At 38.7% G+C, this 14,569-nt stretch overlaps 1 protein-coding gene across 3 annotated transcripts in view; it reads left to right on the plus strand.

Annotated features, from left to right (window-relative positions):
• Nek10 (NIMA related kinase 10) overlaps positions 1–14,569 on the plus strand; it is a 207,813-nt gene that overhangs the window by 39,496 nt on the left and 153,748 nt on the right. For all 3 annotated transcript variants that reach the window (XM_005317280.5, XM_040289877.2, XM_040289879.2), the window contains exons 7-12: positions 3,250–3,291; positions 4,809–4,887; positions 5,924–5,991; positions 8,498–8,577; positions 9,174–9,260; positions 12,531–12,755. In XM_005317280.5, the coding sequence (XP_005317337.1) occupies positions 3,250–3,291; positions 4,809–4,887; positions 5,924–5,991; positions 8,498–8,577; positions 9,174–9,260; positions 12,531–12,755 (581 nt within the window). The remainder of the gene's footprint in view (positions 1–3,249; positions 3,292–4,808; positions 4,888–5,923; positions 5,992–8,497; positions 8,578–9,173; positions 9,261–12,530; positions 12,756–14,569) is intronic.

A 14,569-nucleotide genomic window follows, 5' to 3' on the forward strand; every position in this document is an offset into this window, starting at 1 on the left:
TCTCCGGGTCCTGCTTCACTCTCTATAGGAGCATGAAGGAAAAGGGCCCATTTAATTAGATGAAGAACTAGATAAATCCTCCAGTTACGCAACAGAATTCTCTAAGAGAGAATGCCTCTTTCCCCTTTGGGTACTTCATAGCAGCAATTCCCAGACTGTGTTATACAGGAGTCTTGAGTTGTGTGAAAAGAAGTGTCCTGTGGTCATGGAAAACGAAACACCAGCTCTTCCCTTGGAGGCTTACAGTGTACAGGAGTATAGAAAAGGCTTGGGGGAGTCCCGAGAAAAAAATTTCATTCAACTTTGTTCAGCCTGGCATTTCTCCAGCTAATTTCCCCATAAATCTCCTTACCTATCTACCTACCTGCCTTCCTTCTTTCCTAAACACCTAACTCCTCAACTGCACAAAATAAAATGACTATTTCCAAGACAGTGTCTGGGACACACTGACTTAGTCCCATCCTGGCAATGTGATTTGGTGCGTAAATATCTTGTCCTGGTAAATGTTCAAAAACCCACAGTGATCATGACCAATCATTCCAACGTTATCCTCTCCCTTGCTGACGTCCAGCCTTTGGATTTGCATCTCCTTCATATGAATGACTCCCACCTGTCAACCCTTGGCCCTCACCACCTCACTTTCCACGGCTGGCTGTTCTTTTTTCATCTTGAGAGCTCCTCAGCATTCCCAACACTATTTTCTTCCCTGCAGTCTGTTCCCTCCCTCGGTGTGTCTGTGAGTCATGTTATTGTCCCTGGTCACCCATGCTCAAGTAGGATGATATCTTCTTCCTCACTCCTGTTCTTCCAGTCTGTGTTCAGGGGGTTACATCACTTCAAAGACTGTTCCTGCTTCTGTCATTCCCACTGCTCCTGACTCCAGGGCAGGCTGGCTCCCAGTCGACACTTGCTCCCTTTCCAGTTCATCTCAAGACTAGAGGAAAGAGCTTAGAGCTGGTTCTTTTATTTATTTGATATATATATATATATATATATATATATATATATATATATATATATATATATATATATATTTGTTTGTTTGTTTGTTTGTTTTGTTTTTTAGTTGTAGATGGAATCAATTATTTATTTGTTTGTACGTGGTGCTGAGGATTGAACCCAGGGCCTCACACATGCAAGGTGAATGCTCTACCAACTCAGCCACTGTCCCAGCCCTAGAGCCGTCTCTTGGCAGATTTTTTTCTCACACACTTTCACTAGGTCTCTTGGTCTTTTATGCAAATGTTGAAACATGGGCTCATTATCTAGAACTTCTCACAATTTGATCCCACCCTGATTTCCTAACATTTCCTCCAGCAAACTTGTTACAGAGTGAAGGAACTGATTCTATCAGGGTTATGGAACATCTTGATGTTTAAACTTGTTCCTTTTTTTTTTTTTTTTTTAGTGTGAAAGAGTAGATTTATTCAAGTGAGAAGAGCCAGAGTTCCTTTGGTGTGAGAGAGGACCTAATAGGTTGCCACTTAAGTGTACTAGTCCAGGGGCTTATATAGCTACTGAGTAGATGCACTGATCAATATCTATGCTAATCAGGTGTTGGAAAAGTTCCAAGGCTATTGATCAAAAGCCCTGCTAATTAGGTATTGGAAAAGTACCAAAGATATTGGTTAGCCCTTGAGTTTATATTCCTCACTCAGGTCTGTCCTGCCTCTCTAGGAAAGAGTTGGCAGGTGTATTTGGAATGTTTCTGGAGGTTAATTTCATGGAGTAGCCTGTTCATGTAGAGAAGCCTATTCTCTTTTGGGTGGTGGTGCCCATTTCCTTAATTGTCTGCCTGTTTTACTATCTATCCTATCTTATTCCTGTCCCCTCATGAAGAAGTGGCTCTAAGTGACACTTCTGCCATTATGGAAAGGAGCAATGACCTCTCTGCCTACTTTAAGCTGAAAAAAGGTGTTGAAAGGAGACCACAGTCAGGGGCCTCCTACGGAGATGGGGATTTCATATTGGGTTTCATCTGCATGGCCATTTGTAGCTTGGGTGTTGTGTACATCAGGCCAGTTCAGAGGTCTGTGGTAGCAGTTGGTGGGTGACTAGGCGAGGTGTACATCAGGTGTGGAATCCTGCCTTCCATAGGATCCCAGATGCGCCCCCAAAGGAGAAAACCAGATTTTTCAGCCTCCTCTTCTATAGTGTTGCAGCAGACCCCAGCTGCCTTCCTGTGTCTTCTTTCCATTTTTTTTTTTTCTTACAGAGAATGAACCCAGGGTTTTTAACCACTGAGCCACATCCTCAGCCACCACCACCCCCCACTCATTTTTTTTTTTTTTTTTGTATTTTGAAACAGGATCTCACTAAGTTGCTAAGGCTGGCTTTGAACTTGTGATCCTCCTTCCTCAGCCTCCTGAGTTGCTGGGATTACAGGCCTGTGCCTCTGTATTCACCTTTCCCCATCCCCAATTCTTGTCTTGTGAATTTCAGGAAAAGTGAACATAGAAGAGTAGGCTTTATTCAAGTGAGAAAAAAAGAGACAAAACTCCTGCAGGTTGAGGGAGAATCGGATGGAGTTGTTCTTAATGTCTTTTCTACACAACTCCTTTGCACCTTTGAACTTACTGTTCTCTTTGCTTGGAGTCTCCTTTATCTTTCTTCCTTCCTCCCTCTCTGTTCAACAAGTCTTCCCACTGTTCCAGTCTCCACTCAGACACCACCATTCTTAGCAAGTCTTTTCCTCCGTCCTTTCTGTAGGAGACAGTCTTCTCAGTAAATGATGCTTCCCTCCCTCTGGGCCACCGTGATCCTTCATGTGTAACTTTTCTTGTAACTTCTAGCTGTACACCTACTTCATCTTGTCTAAAGCTCAGTGAAGTAGGCCTTGATCATGCTCTTCCAGTTCGGTCAGTTAGCAAAGTAGTTTACTTTTCTGAGCCTTATTTTCCTATCTGTAACGGGGGAGGGTTGAACAAACAGCTCAACAGCTTGTCTAAAGCTCTTCCCCAGCCTCGAGTTTTATGACCTAAGATGATGGCAAAGAATGGGGAGGCAGCTGGCAGTTCTGAATGTATATTCATCCCTTTAATCTACAACCCAACTTTTGTACCTATTAACAATTTGTCTTTAATGAATCATGAATGGCAAACACTGAATTTTCTGTATTTATGTTAGGATGTGGAACTTCAAGAAATAACAGTAGATCTTATTATGACTTAGTAAAAAAGTTACACGTTAAGTTATAATTCCCCACCGCCCTCATCCTGTACATGTGTTCTCTCATTTTTATTTTATTAGGAAATACTCCATAACCTGGGTGGGATTGAAAACCTAGCTCAGGTAAGATTCCTCTTGCGGTAGCTGCTCTTGCCTTTTCATTCTGTGTCCTGCTCCAGGCAAACACCAAATAAGTGTGTGACAGAAAATGATTTTCCTATATTACGCTGCATGTCAAAAGAGCAGGTGGGGTGGGTGAGCGTGTGCCTGAGATGTGATACTTGCAGGGCAAGGAGGGACGCATGCATGTGGTTCTGTTGAAAGGGCTAATTTTACCCAGCTTATTGAAAGAAAAAAAATGTCTAAAAATTAGAGGAATTATAAAAATTCTACTAAAAAGTACATCAAAGAATTAAATTTCTATTTTGCTTATCTTATGTGTCTTTTATATATCTTGTATTTGGATACTAAATTACATGAACTTACTCTGTTAAAAGTCATTTTAAAACTTTGAGAGTTTTCAGAATCTTTAGATGGTTCCTCCCTCAACTTTAAGACATGCCAGAAAAGACTGAGAATCCAGGTCACCTATCTGTAGTTAGTAATGACAAGAAATAGGTGCTGGCAGGCAAGCTAATAGCCTCAGTACTGTACACACCACAGAATAGGAGAAAACATCAAGATGTTCAAAACTTTTTCACCCACAAACATAATCCCTGTGCTCATTAAATGTTAACAGATAAACAATGAAATAAGGAAAATGATCTTGACTTTGTTATTTTTCTGCTTTGATAACTACCAAGGGAGGGTAAGCAGATGAATATATATACTGAGCAATTCAGTGGTTTGGGTTTATTAATATAGTAAAACAAAATTTCCAAGCACATCATTGAGTTGGAATAGCCCAGTCTCCTAAAACCTAGAGTGGGTACAGAAAGAATAATTTTTATAATAAACCCGAGGTTCTGCAAACTCATTCTGAATTGCTAATGGAAAATTAAGTTTAATGGCAATATAGAATTAAATTTATTTTATTTTATATTCTCATCCCTGGGAAGTTTGATTCTTGTTTAATATTTGCTTTTAAGAATTATAATTGACTAGAGGTCTACCTCATTTAATGAAACAATCCTTCATAAGATTATGTTGTAAGGGATCTCCTTATTATTAGTTATTGACAGTGAGCAATTATCAGACTACCTCATCTTATTCTTACTATTGATATCTGCCTGTATTCTGGATAGATATAATTTAGGACATTATAAAACATAAAGCTAATGAAATATATGCAGTGTATTATAAAAATTAAATTGAAAGTACATCAAAGAATTAAATTTCTGTGTTTCATATCTTATGTGTCTTATATGTATCTTGTATTTGGATACTAAATTACACCATGAACTTATTCAGTTACAAGTCATTTTCAACTTTTGAGAGTTTTCAGTATCTTTAGATGGTTCCTCCTTCAACTTTGGGACATGCAAGAAAAGACTAAGAATCCAGAAACACAACCACTTTTTGACCTTGAGTGAAACAGGCCTAGGAGTACCCAGTAGTATTTGGTGAATCTGTTGTGCCACCTAGAGGTCATTGTGAGAACTGCGTGTCTGGTCCCTCATTGTGTGGGTTCTTTCCTGCAGTACATGGAGATGGTTGCCAACGAGTATCTGGGCTACGGAGAAGAGCAGCACAGTGTGGACAAGCTGGTCAACATGACGTGTAAGTGTTGTTGTCAGGGACACGTCAACTTTATGGACTTGCTATTATAAGCAGTGTGTCATTTGTAGCAAGAGAAATAGCCTGAGCACTTACGAATGTTTTCATTCACAGTTAGGGTGTTGAAAAGTCCACGTCCACTGTTATATTCAGAGGCAAAATAACCCAGAGGGAAGACTTTGAGCTGCAACTTTCATGTTGGAAAGCACCATTTATTTCATGTAAAGAGACTTCCATAGAAGCAAAATTTTTAGTAAAAATCTTTTTGCCTTTTTGATTTCTTTTAAAATGTCAAGAGACTTCAGTTTTTAATCTATAAAAAACAATGATACGAGGACAGTGATATGAGGACGTTGGTCTGTGTGAGGTGTTCACTCGTCACTCAGTCTTCTCTCTGCCAAGGCCGTCCCCTGCTCCACCTCCCTCCCATCCAGGTTTGGCCAGCGGCAGGCCTTCCTGCAGTTGAGGATGCTGGCCCATTTTCTCTGGGTGAGCAGGCTGGTTCTGCTTGTTTGCAGATGGCACACTGACTGGCAGGTGCAGGGGAGATGGGTCTGTGGCAAGCCCCAAGCACCAGAAAGTTTCTTTGAGGACAGCTGTTTCCCTCAGCTGAGGAACCTCACCAGGCCTATCACTTTGCTGGCCTCCCCTCCCCTATTCATAAGTTGACATCTCTCTAGGTAGATCTCTGGAACACAGGAATTGCATTGAACTTGTAATGATGTTAAAGAACTCCATCAATCTTAAGCAGTAAGAGAGGTTTGCCTTTTTTGGAATTTCCATATTTCATTATTACTATATTATTATACAATAAATCCCGTTGAGCTTGACAGATAATTCTTGGGGTTAAAAAAGAACCGTGCCTCTCCTTCCTTTTTTTGTCTTGCTCCTTTTATACACCTGAGTTCACCTTTGCCTTTTCTCTGCTCGCCCCTCGGTACTGCAGACATGAGTTCTGAGTATTGAGTATTCTGAGTATGGCCTCCTTTAAGTTCCAGATCCCTCTTAGCTTTTGAAAAATTATTTCTTTCCTTCCCAGATATTTTTCAAAAACTCGCAGCCGTTAAAGAACAAAGAGAATGGGTCACCACAAGCGGAGCTCACAAGGTAAGTGGGTCCTGAAGGAGTTAATGCTTTGGCTCTGTATGTGACAGCAGTTCACATGGCCATGTCCAGAGCCTTTGTGGTCAAGTCTCACATCATTCACAATTCATGACTCATAATTTATGAACCTGTTAACCCAGCCTAAAACTCTGACTTTCTGCCAACCCTTTTGTAGTCTTTACCAGTCTAAGGAGTAAATGTAGACACAGTAATGAAGATTTCCCCATATTCTCTTGTTCTTTTCTCTTTCTCTAGACCTCTTTAATAATAAAATTTGTGGCTTAATTTAAGTGTTGCTTAAAATTTTTTGCTTGATTTAAAATGTTACTTGAAAAAATCTGGCCATATATAAATAGCTCTTTAGTGTGTGTCTATAAATAATTGAACAAAAATAAGCAAATAAAATGATAAAATGAATATACATGTGCATATTTATAAATAAATTCTGTATGTCACATAGGTTTTTATTAGTTTGAACCTTATGAATTTACCATTGTCCATAGGTTAATGGACGAATACAGGCAATTTTGTGCAATCTCCTAAGATGGTATTGTATTACAAGCACAGGATAACATAGATGCACATTTTAAGATAGGTGAATGCAGGTTTAATCAAAGCAAATTAAATTTACATTTGTAGCAAAACTCTTTGGATGGTAGTAGCGTAGAGCCCAGTTTGAATAATCTGCTTAGCTTGTCTAAAATGTGTCAGCACGTGCAGCTTATGGTCTAGGGATGATTCTAGATCATGTATAGGTCAACATTTTTATTTTATTTTATTTTTTTGTGGTGCTGGGGATTGAACCCAGGGCCTTGTGCATGTGAGGCAAGCACTCACTCTACCAACTGAGCTATATCCCTAGCCCAACATTTTTTATTTCAATACCCATCTGGCATTTTTCGTTATTGTCTAAGTAAAACTATAACAAAAAGTAATTTTATTCTAGTAAATTTTATTCTACTTAGGATTTGAATAAAATTTTTGAGTTAGCATTAAGGTTATTAAGTGGGCATGCCAAAAATTGTGAAAACGATATCTCTGGGATTGAACTTTGGGAAACATGTTAGAGACAGAAGAAGTGACAGAAGAAAAGAGGAAGGGATCATAGAAATAACCATAGCTTCATTTAAAAAAAGAAATTATAAAGGGAGAAATCTGCATAATGGAAGCTAAAAAATCATTCTTGTAGTCATTGCACAGATTGTAGCTCTCTCCTGGAATATGTGTGGGGCGGAAATTTTTTTGGGGTGGGGGCTCTGAATTCTGAAATTGTCGAGAGAAGATAGAAGAATCTGTATTAGTGATCACTGAGGGAAGACAGTTGGCAGGATTCAGAAGGCTTCCAGCTAAGCCATGTTACTTAAGATAATGCTTGAGAGTATGAGTGATGCTATTTCAACATTGGTTAGAAATCTGACATCAAATGGGTAGTATTAATACTTCTTGTTCAGTTTGGGGGGAAAAAATGAAAAGTTTCAACATTCTGCTGAAAAATAGTTCCATAATTTGAAAAGTGCCTAGCTCTGTGTGTGGCTCAGAGTGACTTCTCCTCATCTGGCTGCAACCAGTGTTCTCATTTGTGCTGCTAGCCTCACACTTCTCCCAGAGGAGGGGACAGTGGTGCTGAGCAAAATGCTAGGCACATGAAAATAGAGGGAAGCATGAGAATCAGCTAGTTACCTAAGTTTGTGCCTTGCATTTTCTGTGCAAGGAATTTGATATAAGGATCTACTCCCAAGAGTTGCTGGTAAGAAGATGAACTTTTTTTTTTCTTTTTCTTTTAAGTACTGGAGACTGAACCCAGGGCCACTTAAACATTCTATCCCCAGCCCTTGTTTTTATTTATATATTTATTTATTTATTTGTTTGTTTGTTTGTTTATTTGCTCTGTTATGTTTTTTGGTATCGAGGATTGAACCTAGGAGGGCTAAATCACTGAGCCACATTTCCAGCCCTTTTTAATATTTTATTCAGGGACAGAGTCTTGCTAGGTTGCTCAGGGCCTCACTAAGTTGCTGAGGCTGGCTTTGAACTTGCAATCCTCCTGCCTTAGCCTCCTGAGTCACTGGGATTACAGGCGTATACCAACCACCATGACTGGCCAGAACTGGATATTTCAAATGTTTAGCAAAACTCTTTTTAAGGTTAAGCCTCTAGATTGATCCCTGAAATAAAAAATTAAAAACTAAAAGAAAGGTTTGCTAGGGAAAAGCACTTTTCATTATTGTCTAAGTAACAAAAAGTAATTTTATTCTACTAATAAAAAAATATTTATAAAGACAATTTTATGGAAAAACATTAATGAATTAAGAAGGAAATGAGTAGCTATAAAATTGCATGGACAGTTTTGCTTAATTGAGTATGCACGTTTTAAAAAACTTAGCAAAAAATAAACACTAAAAATAATGTAAGCCTCTGTGATCCAAGGAAGTACTATAGCGTTCAAGAGCTTGTAGAATTTCTATAGTTACACCATTAAACCTTATATATATATTTTTTAACTTTTCAGACATTAGTAAATTTACTTGGTGCCCGGGACACTAATGTCCTACTGGGTGCCCTTCTGGCCCTGGCAAGCTTAGCAGAAAGGTAAGTATGTTCTAATATCCTTCCCAGTTCTGCTGTTGGAGTGAGTTAGATGAGAGCAATGCAAAATGGATCAATTGCTTTGTCACCTGCTTAGTTACAATTTCTGAAAAGTAATCATGAAACATTTATATATTGAAGAGGATGGAAAACATTTTAAAATTTAAGTTGGAAAGGCAAATTGCTTTTTAAATCTTTCTATTTCTTCCTCACCTAATGGCCACATATTTTCATTCAACCCTCAGTTACTTTACTCTCAAAATTACCATATTTGTTTGCTAGTTGAATCTCCCTGACCTTCTTTCTCTCTTTATTCTTACCTGTGCATTCATTCATTTTAACATACAGCTCACTTTCAAAAATTCTTGACCTTAAATTTTTTTAAGAACACCTGTTCTCCTACTGATGTCATTGTTTTAAATAAAAGAGCTTTAAATACCCTTTTATGCTAGTAGGTAGATCAGTGGCCTTTTTTTGAACAATGTATGATTTCTTTTTCTCTATTCTGTCTTTCTAAGATAATATGAGAGCTAGACTATTAAATTAGTGGGTGTAGTAAAGTTTGTTTTTAATAGTTACTAATATTTTTAAATCTGTAGTCCAGAATGTAGGGAGAAGATAAGTGAACTCAACGTTGTTGAAAACCTATTGATGATTTTGCATGAATATGACTTGCTTTCCAAAAGGTAAGGTTGCTAATAGTTGGAAAAATTAATCTTTATATTTGTTTCAAATGCTTGTGATTATTATGTCATAATAGGTGCATTTTAACTGAATATCCTGAGTCAGCGTGGCCATCGCTTTTCTGTTTAAGCTTATATAAAAGAAAATAGTGCAAAGAGTTAGGGTGATTTATCTTTCATCTTGCGTTACTTCTAGATCTGGGCATTGAATACAATTATTTGGTCTTATGTTTAATACTATAATTTCCTATATTTATTTATATAGTTTTTAAGGGAAAGAAATTCCAAGATGGCTCTATTTTTTAGTGGAATAAATTATTAGACTGCTAAAAGCCATTTTTCTTTTTTTCTTTTTTTTTTATTTATTTATATTTTTTTTATTGATTGTTCAAAACATTACAGAGCTCAAGACATATCATCTTTCATACATTCGACTCAATTGGGTTTTGAACTCCCCAAATACATAATACAGACTCACTTCTGTTACATACTCACATTTTTACATAATGGCATATTAGTGACTGTTGTATTCTGCTACCTTTCCTATCCCCTACTATTAAAAGCCATTTTTCTTAAGGCAAGTAAAGTCAATTGAGATACCAACCAACTTGTTTTGGGATCACTTGTTATAAATCAGTCTTGAATAAAAGGGGTTTATTTTCACCTGAGCTGCGTTTTGTTCTAAAGGATTTCTGTATCCAGAGAGCAGATAATCTGTGTTTAAATGGAGTTGCAATCTACATCATTTGATATTTAGTTGAATAGGTCATAATTTTCTAAAGAATCAAGATAGATAACCAAAATCCCAGGTAATGAAGTCATGACACTTAACTCATAGTATTTTTTTTAAATTTCTGCTTCAAATCTGATTGAATATTTTATTTTACAAAAGCATTAAATATAGATAAAAGTCTATATGCTTACAAAGTTGCACATCTCAACTTTCTCACCCAGCAAAAACGGTGTCAGACTCCGTTCCAGGTATTGGAAAACCGAAGATGAATAGGATACACGTGCATAACAGAGGGGAGGGGCAGGGGCTGACGGACAAATCACTAGATTCATTTTAGCTGGATGCATTGGGTATTTTGGGACGCCAGAGCAGAGATGTCCCAGTGAGACTGAGGGTCCATGCCATGTTTTCTGGAGGGAATAGGAGATATCTAGGCAGAGGGAGAGAGCCAATGAAAATAGAATGTGCTCCAACATGGAGGCATGAAATTGGGTGCATGAACTGGAGCAAAGAAAGGAAAGTGCCAGAAAACTTGAACAGACAGTTAATAATGAGTAAAAAATGCAGTTGGTTTTTGATCAGAGCTTTCTATATGCCAGGCTGTGCTCTGGGCACTTTTGTGTGTCAGCTCATTTGATCCACACAATAAACCTGTTATTTCCCATATTTCATAGGTGAGGCAACATGACATGTTTATTCAGGTCGCGAAGGGCATTGCGTGCTGAATAAAGATGTGGATTTTAGCGTGTGAACATCATAGGGACTCCCAGAAAGATTTTAAGTGTGATCACATTAATTGTTTGAAAGATTACTCTGACAGCTATGCATGTGGAGGTAGGGTGGAGTGTGGAATATATATAGCACATCGAGAGCCACTTATAACAAGGAGAGAATGTCTGGTGCAGAAAGTTTGAGAAGGTAAAGAATACTGTTTACCAAAGAACATATGTTCTTAACATCATAGCAAAAAATTTTGGGTGGGAGAGGAGCCATGGAAAATTGGTTTTGGGGAAAGTAATTAGAGCAGTATGTGAAGGAGAATAGGTAGATGACAGAGGCACTTAGGTCTTGAGCATTGTCAAGGAGAAACAGTAGAATTATCTAGTTGGCCTGACTTTCTAGAGACTTAATCCCACAATAGTCCCAGAAATAGGGGACACCAAAAGCTTTTGATCAGCAATGGCAGGGTGTAGAAGGAGAGGTCTGTTGGGTTGGAAAACTGAAAAGATTCTGGTACTGTGAGTCCAGATCAAGAACAGAAGAGGAAGAAGAGATTTAGAGAGGATAATGATTTTGACTTTAGACATAATGTGGTACTTGCAGAACACTTGTGTGCTAAAACTTTTGGGCCATACAAGCAATGCCTGGGCTAGATGTCAATATATGAGGAGTGTTTGTAATCCTGGGAATGAATGATGTCATCCAGGTACAGTGTGTAGAATGTGAGATTGCAGGACTGTGGATAATTCCATGAACATCTATTATGATAATGTTTTTGTGACTCAGCTGAACCTTTTGTCTTTACCATCATTTTTATTTGATTCTCCAGATAATCACGGAGGACTCTGTGCCTAACTTATCTGCACTGTTGATTTTTGACATTTTCTTTCAATGTCTTATTTTTAAAACTTTTAGTAAGTTTCTAAAGACTAGAATTAAAGCTATATTTTGTATGTATTATTTTTGGCACTGGGGATTTAACCCAGGGGTACTTTACTCCTGAACTAATTCCCTTTTTATTTTGACACAGGGTCTTGCTGAGTTTCTTAGGGTCTCATGAAGTTGCTGAGGATGGCCTCAGACTTGCCATTCCTCTGTCTTAGCCTCCTGAGTTGCTGGGATAGAATAAGGCTCTTTGTATTTCATCTCCCTTTAGCACAATATAGGTCACATTGTTTCTACTCAGCACCTACTTCTGCCAAAGATGTATAGCCAGACCAATGAGGGTTAATTGTATCTTCTTAAAATAAAAGAGTGGTCAGCAGCTCTGACCTGCAGGCTATCTTTGGCCTGCCGCTTACTTTTGTGAATAAAGATTTATTGTACCACAGGCATGCCCATTCACTTTTATGTCTTAACAGTCTATGGCTGCTTCCATGCTGTCTTAGTATAGCGGAGTAGCTGTGACAGACATGGCATGGCTGGAAAAGCTGAAAGTACTTGACTTTGATCTGGCCAAAATGGGTGTTGAGCTATAACTTAGCAAATGTAAGAGCAGCTTTATGTGGCGGCACATGCCCGTAATCCCAGCAGCTGAGGAGGCTGAGGCAGGAGGATCAAAAGTTTAAAGCCAGCCTTCAGTAACTCAGTGAGGCCCTGAGCAACTTAGTAATTCCCTGTCTCAAAATTTAAAGTAAAAAAAGAACTGGGATGTGGCTCAGTGGTTAAGCACCCCTGGGCCCTGGGTTCAATCCCTGGTACCAAAAAAAAAAAAAAAAAAAGTAAGAGTATATTCTATGTGTGATGAGATGATAACCTATAGTTGAATGTAGTTTTTAACTCATGATGCTGTGATTCGCTCTTCCCCACCGGCTTTTCAGACTAACTGCAGAGTTACTGCGCCTCCTTTGTGCCGAACCCCAGGTGAAGGAGCAGGTGAAGCTCTATGAGGGGATACCTGTTCTCCTCAGTCTGCTCCACTCTGACCACCTGAAGCTGCTCTGGAGCGTTGTCTGGATTCTGGTGCAGGTCTGTGAAGACCCCGAGACCAGTGTGGAAATTCGCATCTGGGGAGGCATCAAGCAGCTTCTTCATATTTTACGAGGGTGAGCGTGGGCTTTGGCTTCTTTTGTCCTAAAGGTTGAAGGCCCGCAGACCCTGGGACCAGATGACTGTCGGGCATATGCTCACCTTGCTCCCTTCCGCTCTCGAGTTTCTTTGGTCATTTCTTGTCTTCAGAGTCACTTATAGTTGTCACAAGCATTTCCTAAATCGGTGTCAGGGACACTCATCTTTTCAGTTCCTTGGGAACTCTGGTGCTATTTATCTTCCCATCAGCAGCCTCCAGTGTGCACCCAGAATGCATCAGTCTGCAGAGGTGGGTTGGGTGGAAGTCTAGTAATCGAAGGGAAACCTTTGTCTAGCCACCTTTTTCTTGAATCAGTATAAGTGCTTTGTAGTGCCAACCGATACAGAAATTACTGATATTTTATTAAAATGTTATCATCTGTATTTCAGGGTTAGAGTGTAGTCAGTGGTAGGGAGCCTGTTTAGCATGTGCAAGGCCCTGGGATTGATCCCCAATAATGCAAACAAATAAACAAACAAACAAATAAAAAAAATGTAGTGACATTCTAAGCCATGAGCTTAGAAGGCATGGTTTGTTAAAATAGTTTTAAAATGAACTTCTCTTGATGTATGTTGTAATGTAACTATTGTATTTTATGAATTAAATTTGTTGAAGTACTGAGTAATAATATGCTTTCCTACCATCCACTGGAAAATTTTATTACCTAATATTATTATATAGCATAATTTAGCCCCATGAGGGCTGAATTAAAGTTAAAAATAAGCATGGATATGATGTGGTGCAAGTAAACAGAGCCCATTTTAACCAAAGCAGAGTGACTTGCTAATTTTAATATAATTAGATATTGTCAAATCAATGCATTTGGACGTTGGACATGTCATTCCTTGAGGCATACTGTGGAACTTTGCCTTACCAACTTTCTTTTTTCTGAGGGAACTTCCTAAAGCATAGAGACAGACGGCAGAGATGCAAGCAGTAGCTTTGTTAATGATTTCTGTTATTACCAAAATAAAGGGAAAAAAATCATAAACTTGACAATCTGCTTCCTTTCATGAATATCACATAAAACCTTAATTACCTTAAAGTGTAATGATAAGTTTATAAATAATTATAATTGGCCAAAATAATAACAATTGCCAAGGACGTTTTTTGATTGGGTTCCTAAGATGGTAATGGTATATTCTTATTTACTATTGGTCAGTCAACCTATTACCGCAGTTGTGGGTGGTTCTTGGAGAGCAGCTATTTTCTTAGTGATAAAATGAAATTCCATAATAATTAAACTGGGCTTTGCTTCAAAGACAAAAATCTGCCTTTTTCTTACACAGAGTGGAGTGTATTGCAGGGCACTGTTTTCTGCATTTGTTCAAGTCATAACTATCCTTGATAGAAAAGGATTCTTTCATGTCTAAAGTGTCATTTTCCAGCCTGTGTTGATGATGCCGTGTTAGAAAACTCTTCCCTGGGAAGATGATATATGTTCACTCTTATTCTACGTTTAACATGCCTTGGTGCTCTGGGAGAATTTATTACCCCAGCTGGATAAATAATAGCCCTCCAGAGCCGTGCCAGCCCCTGGGCTGCCTGAGCTGCTAGGAGGGGAGGAGGCCGCCAGGTGTTGGAGGCCTGAGCAGGAACAGGCTTTGTTATGAGAGCAGCTTTCAGGAAATCCATTCATCCCTTTACCTGCAATCTTAGACTCGGAGGTGTGTTCTAGGTCAGGTAGAGCAATTCCTATAATTTGAATTTTAAGATGATTATGTCAACAAATAAGATCACCAAGTGTGGCTGTCCCTCGACACAGCCCCACCCTCTTCCCCATGTCCGTGG

The sequence above is a fragment of the Ictidomys tridecemlineatus genome, chromosome 2 (assembly GCF_052094955.1).
Source record: "Ictidomys tridecemlineatus isolate mIctTri1 chromosome 2, mIctTri1.hap1, whole genome shotgun sequence".
Classification (NCBI taxonomy): Eukaryota; Metazoa; Chordata; class Mammalia; order Rodentia; family Sciuridae; genus Ictidomys; species Ictidomys tridecemlineatus.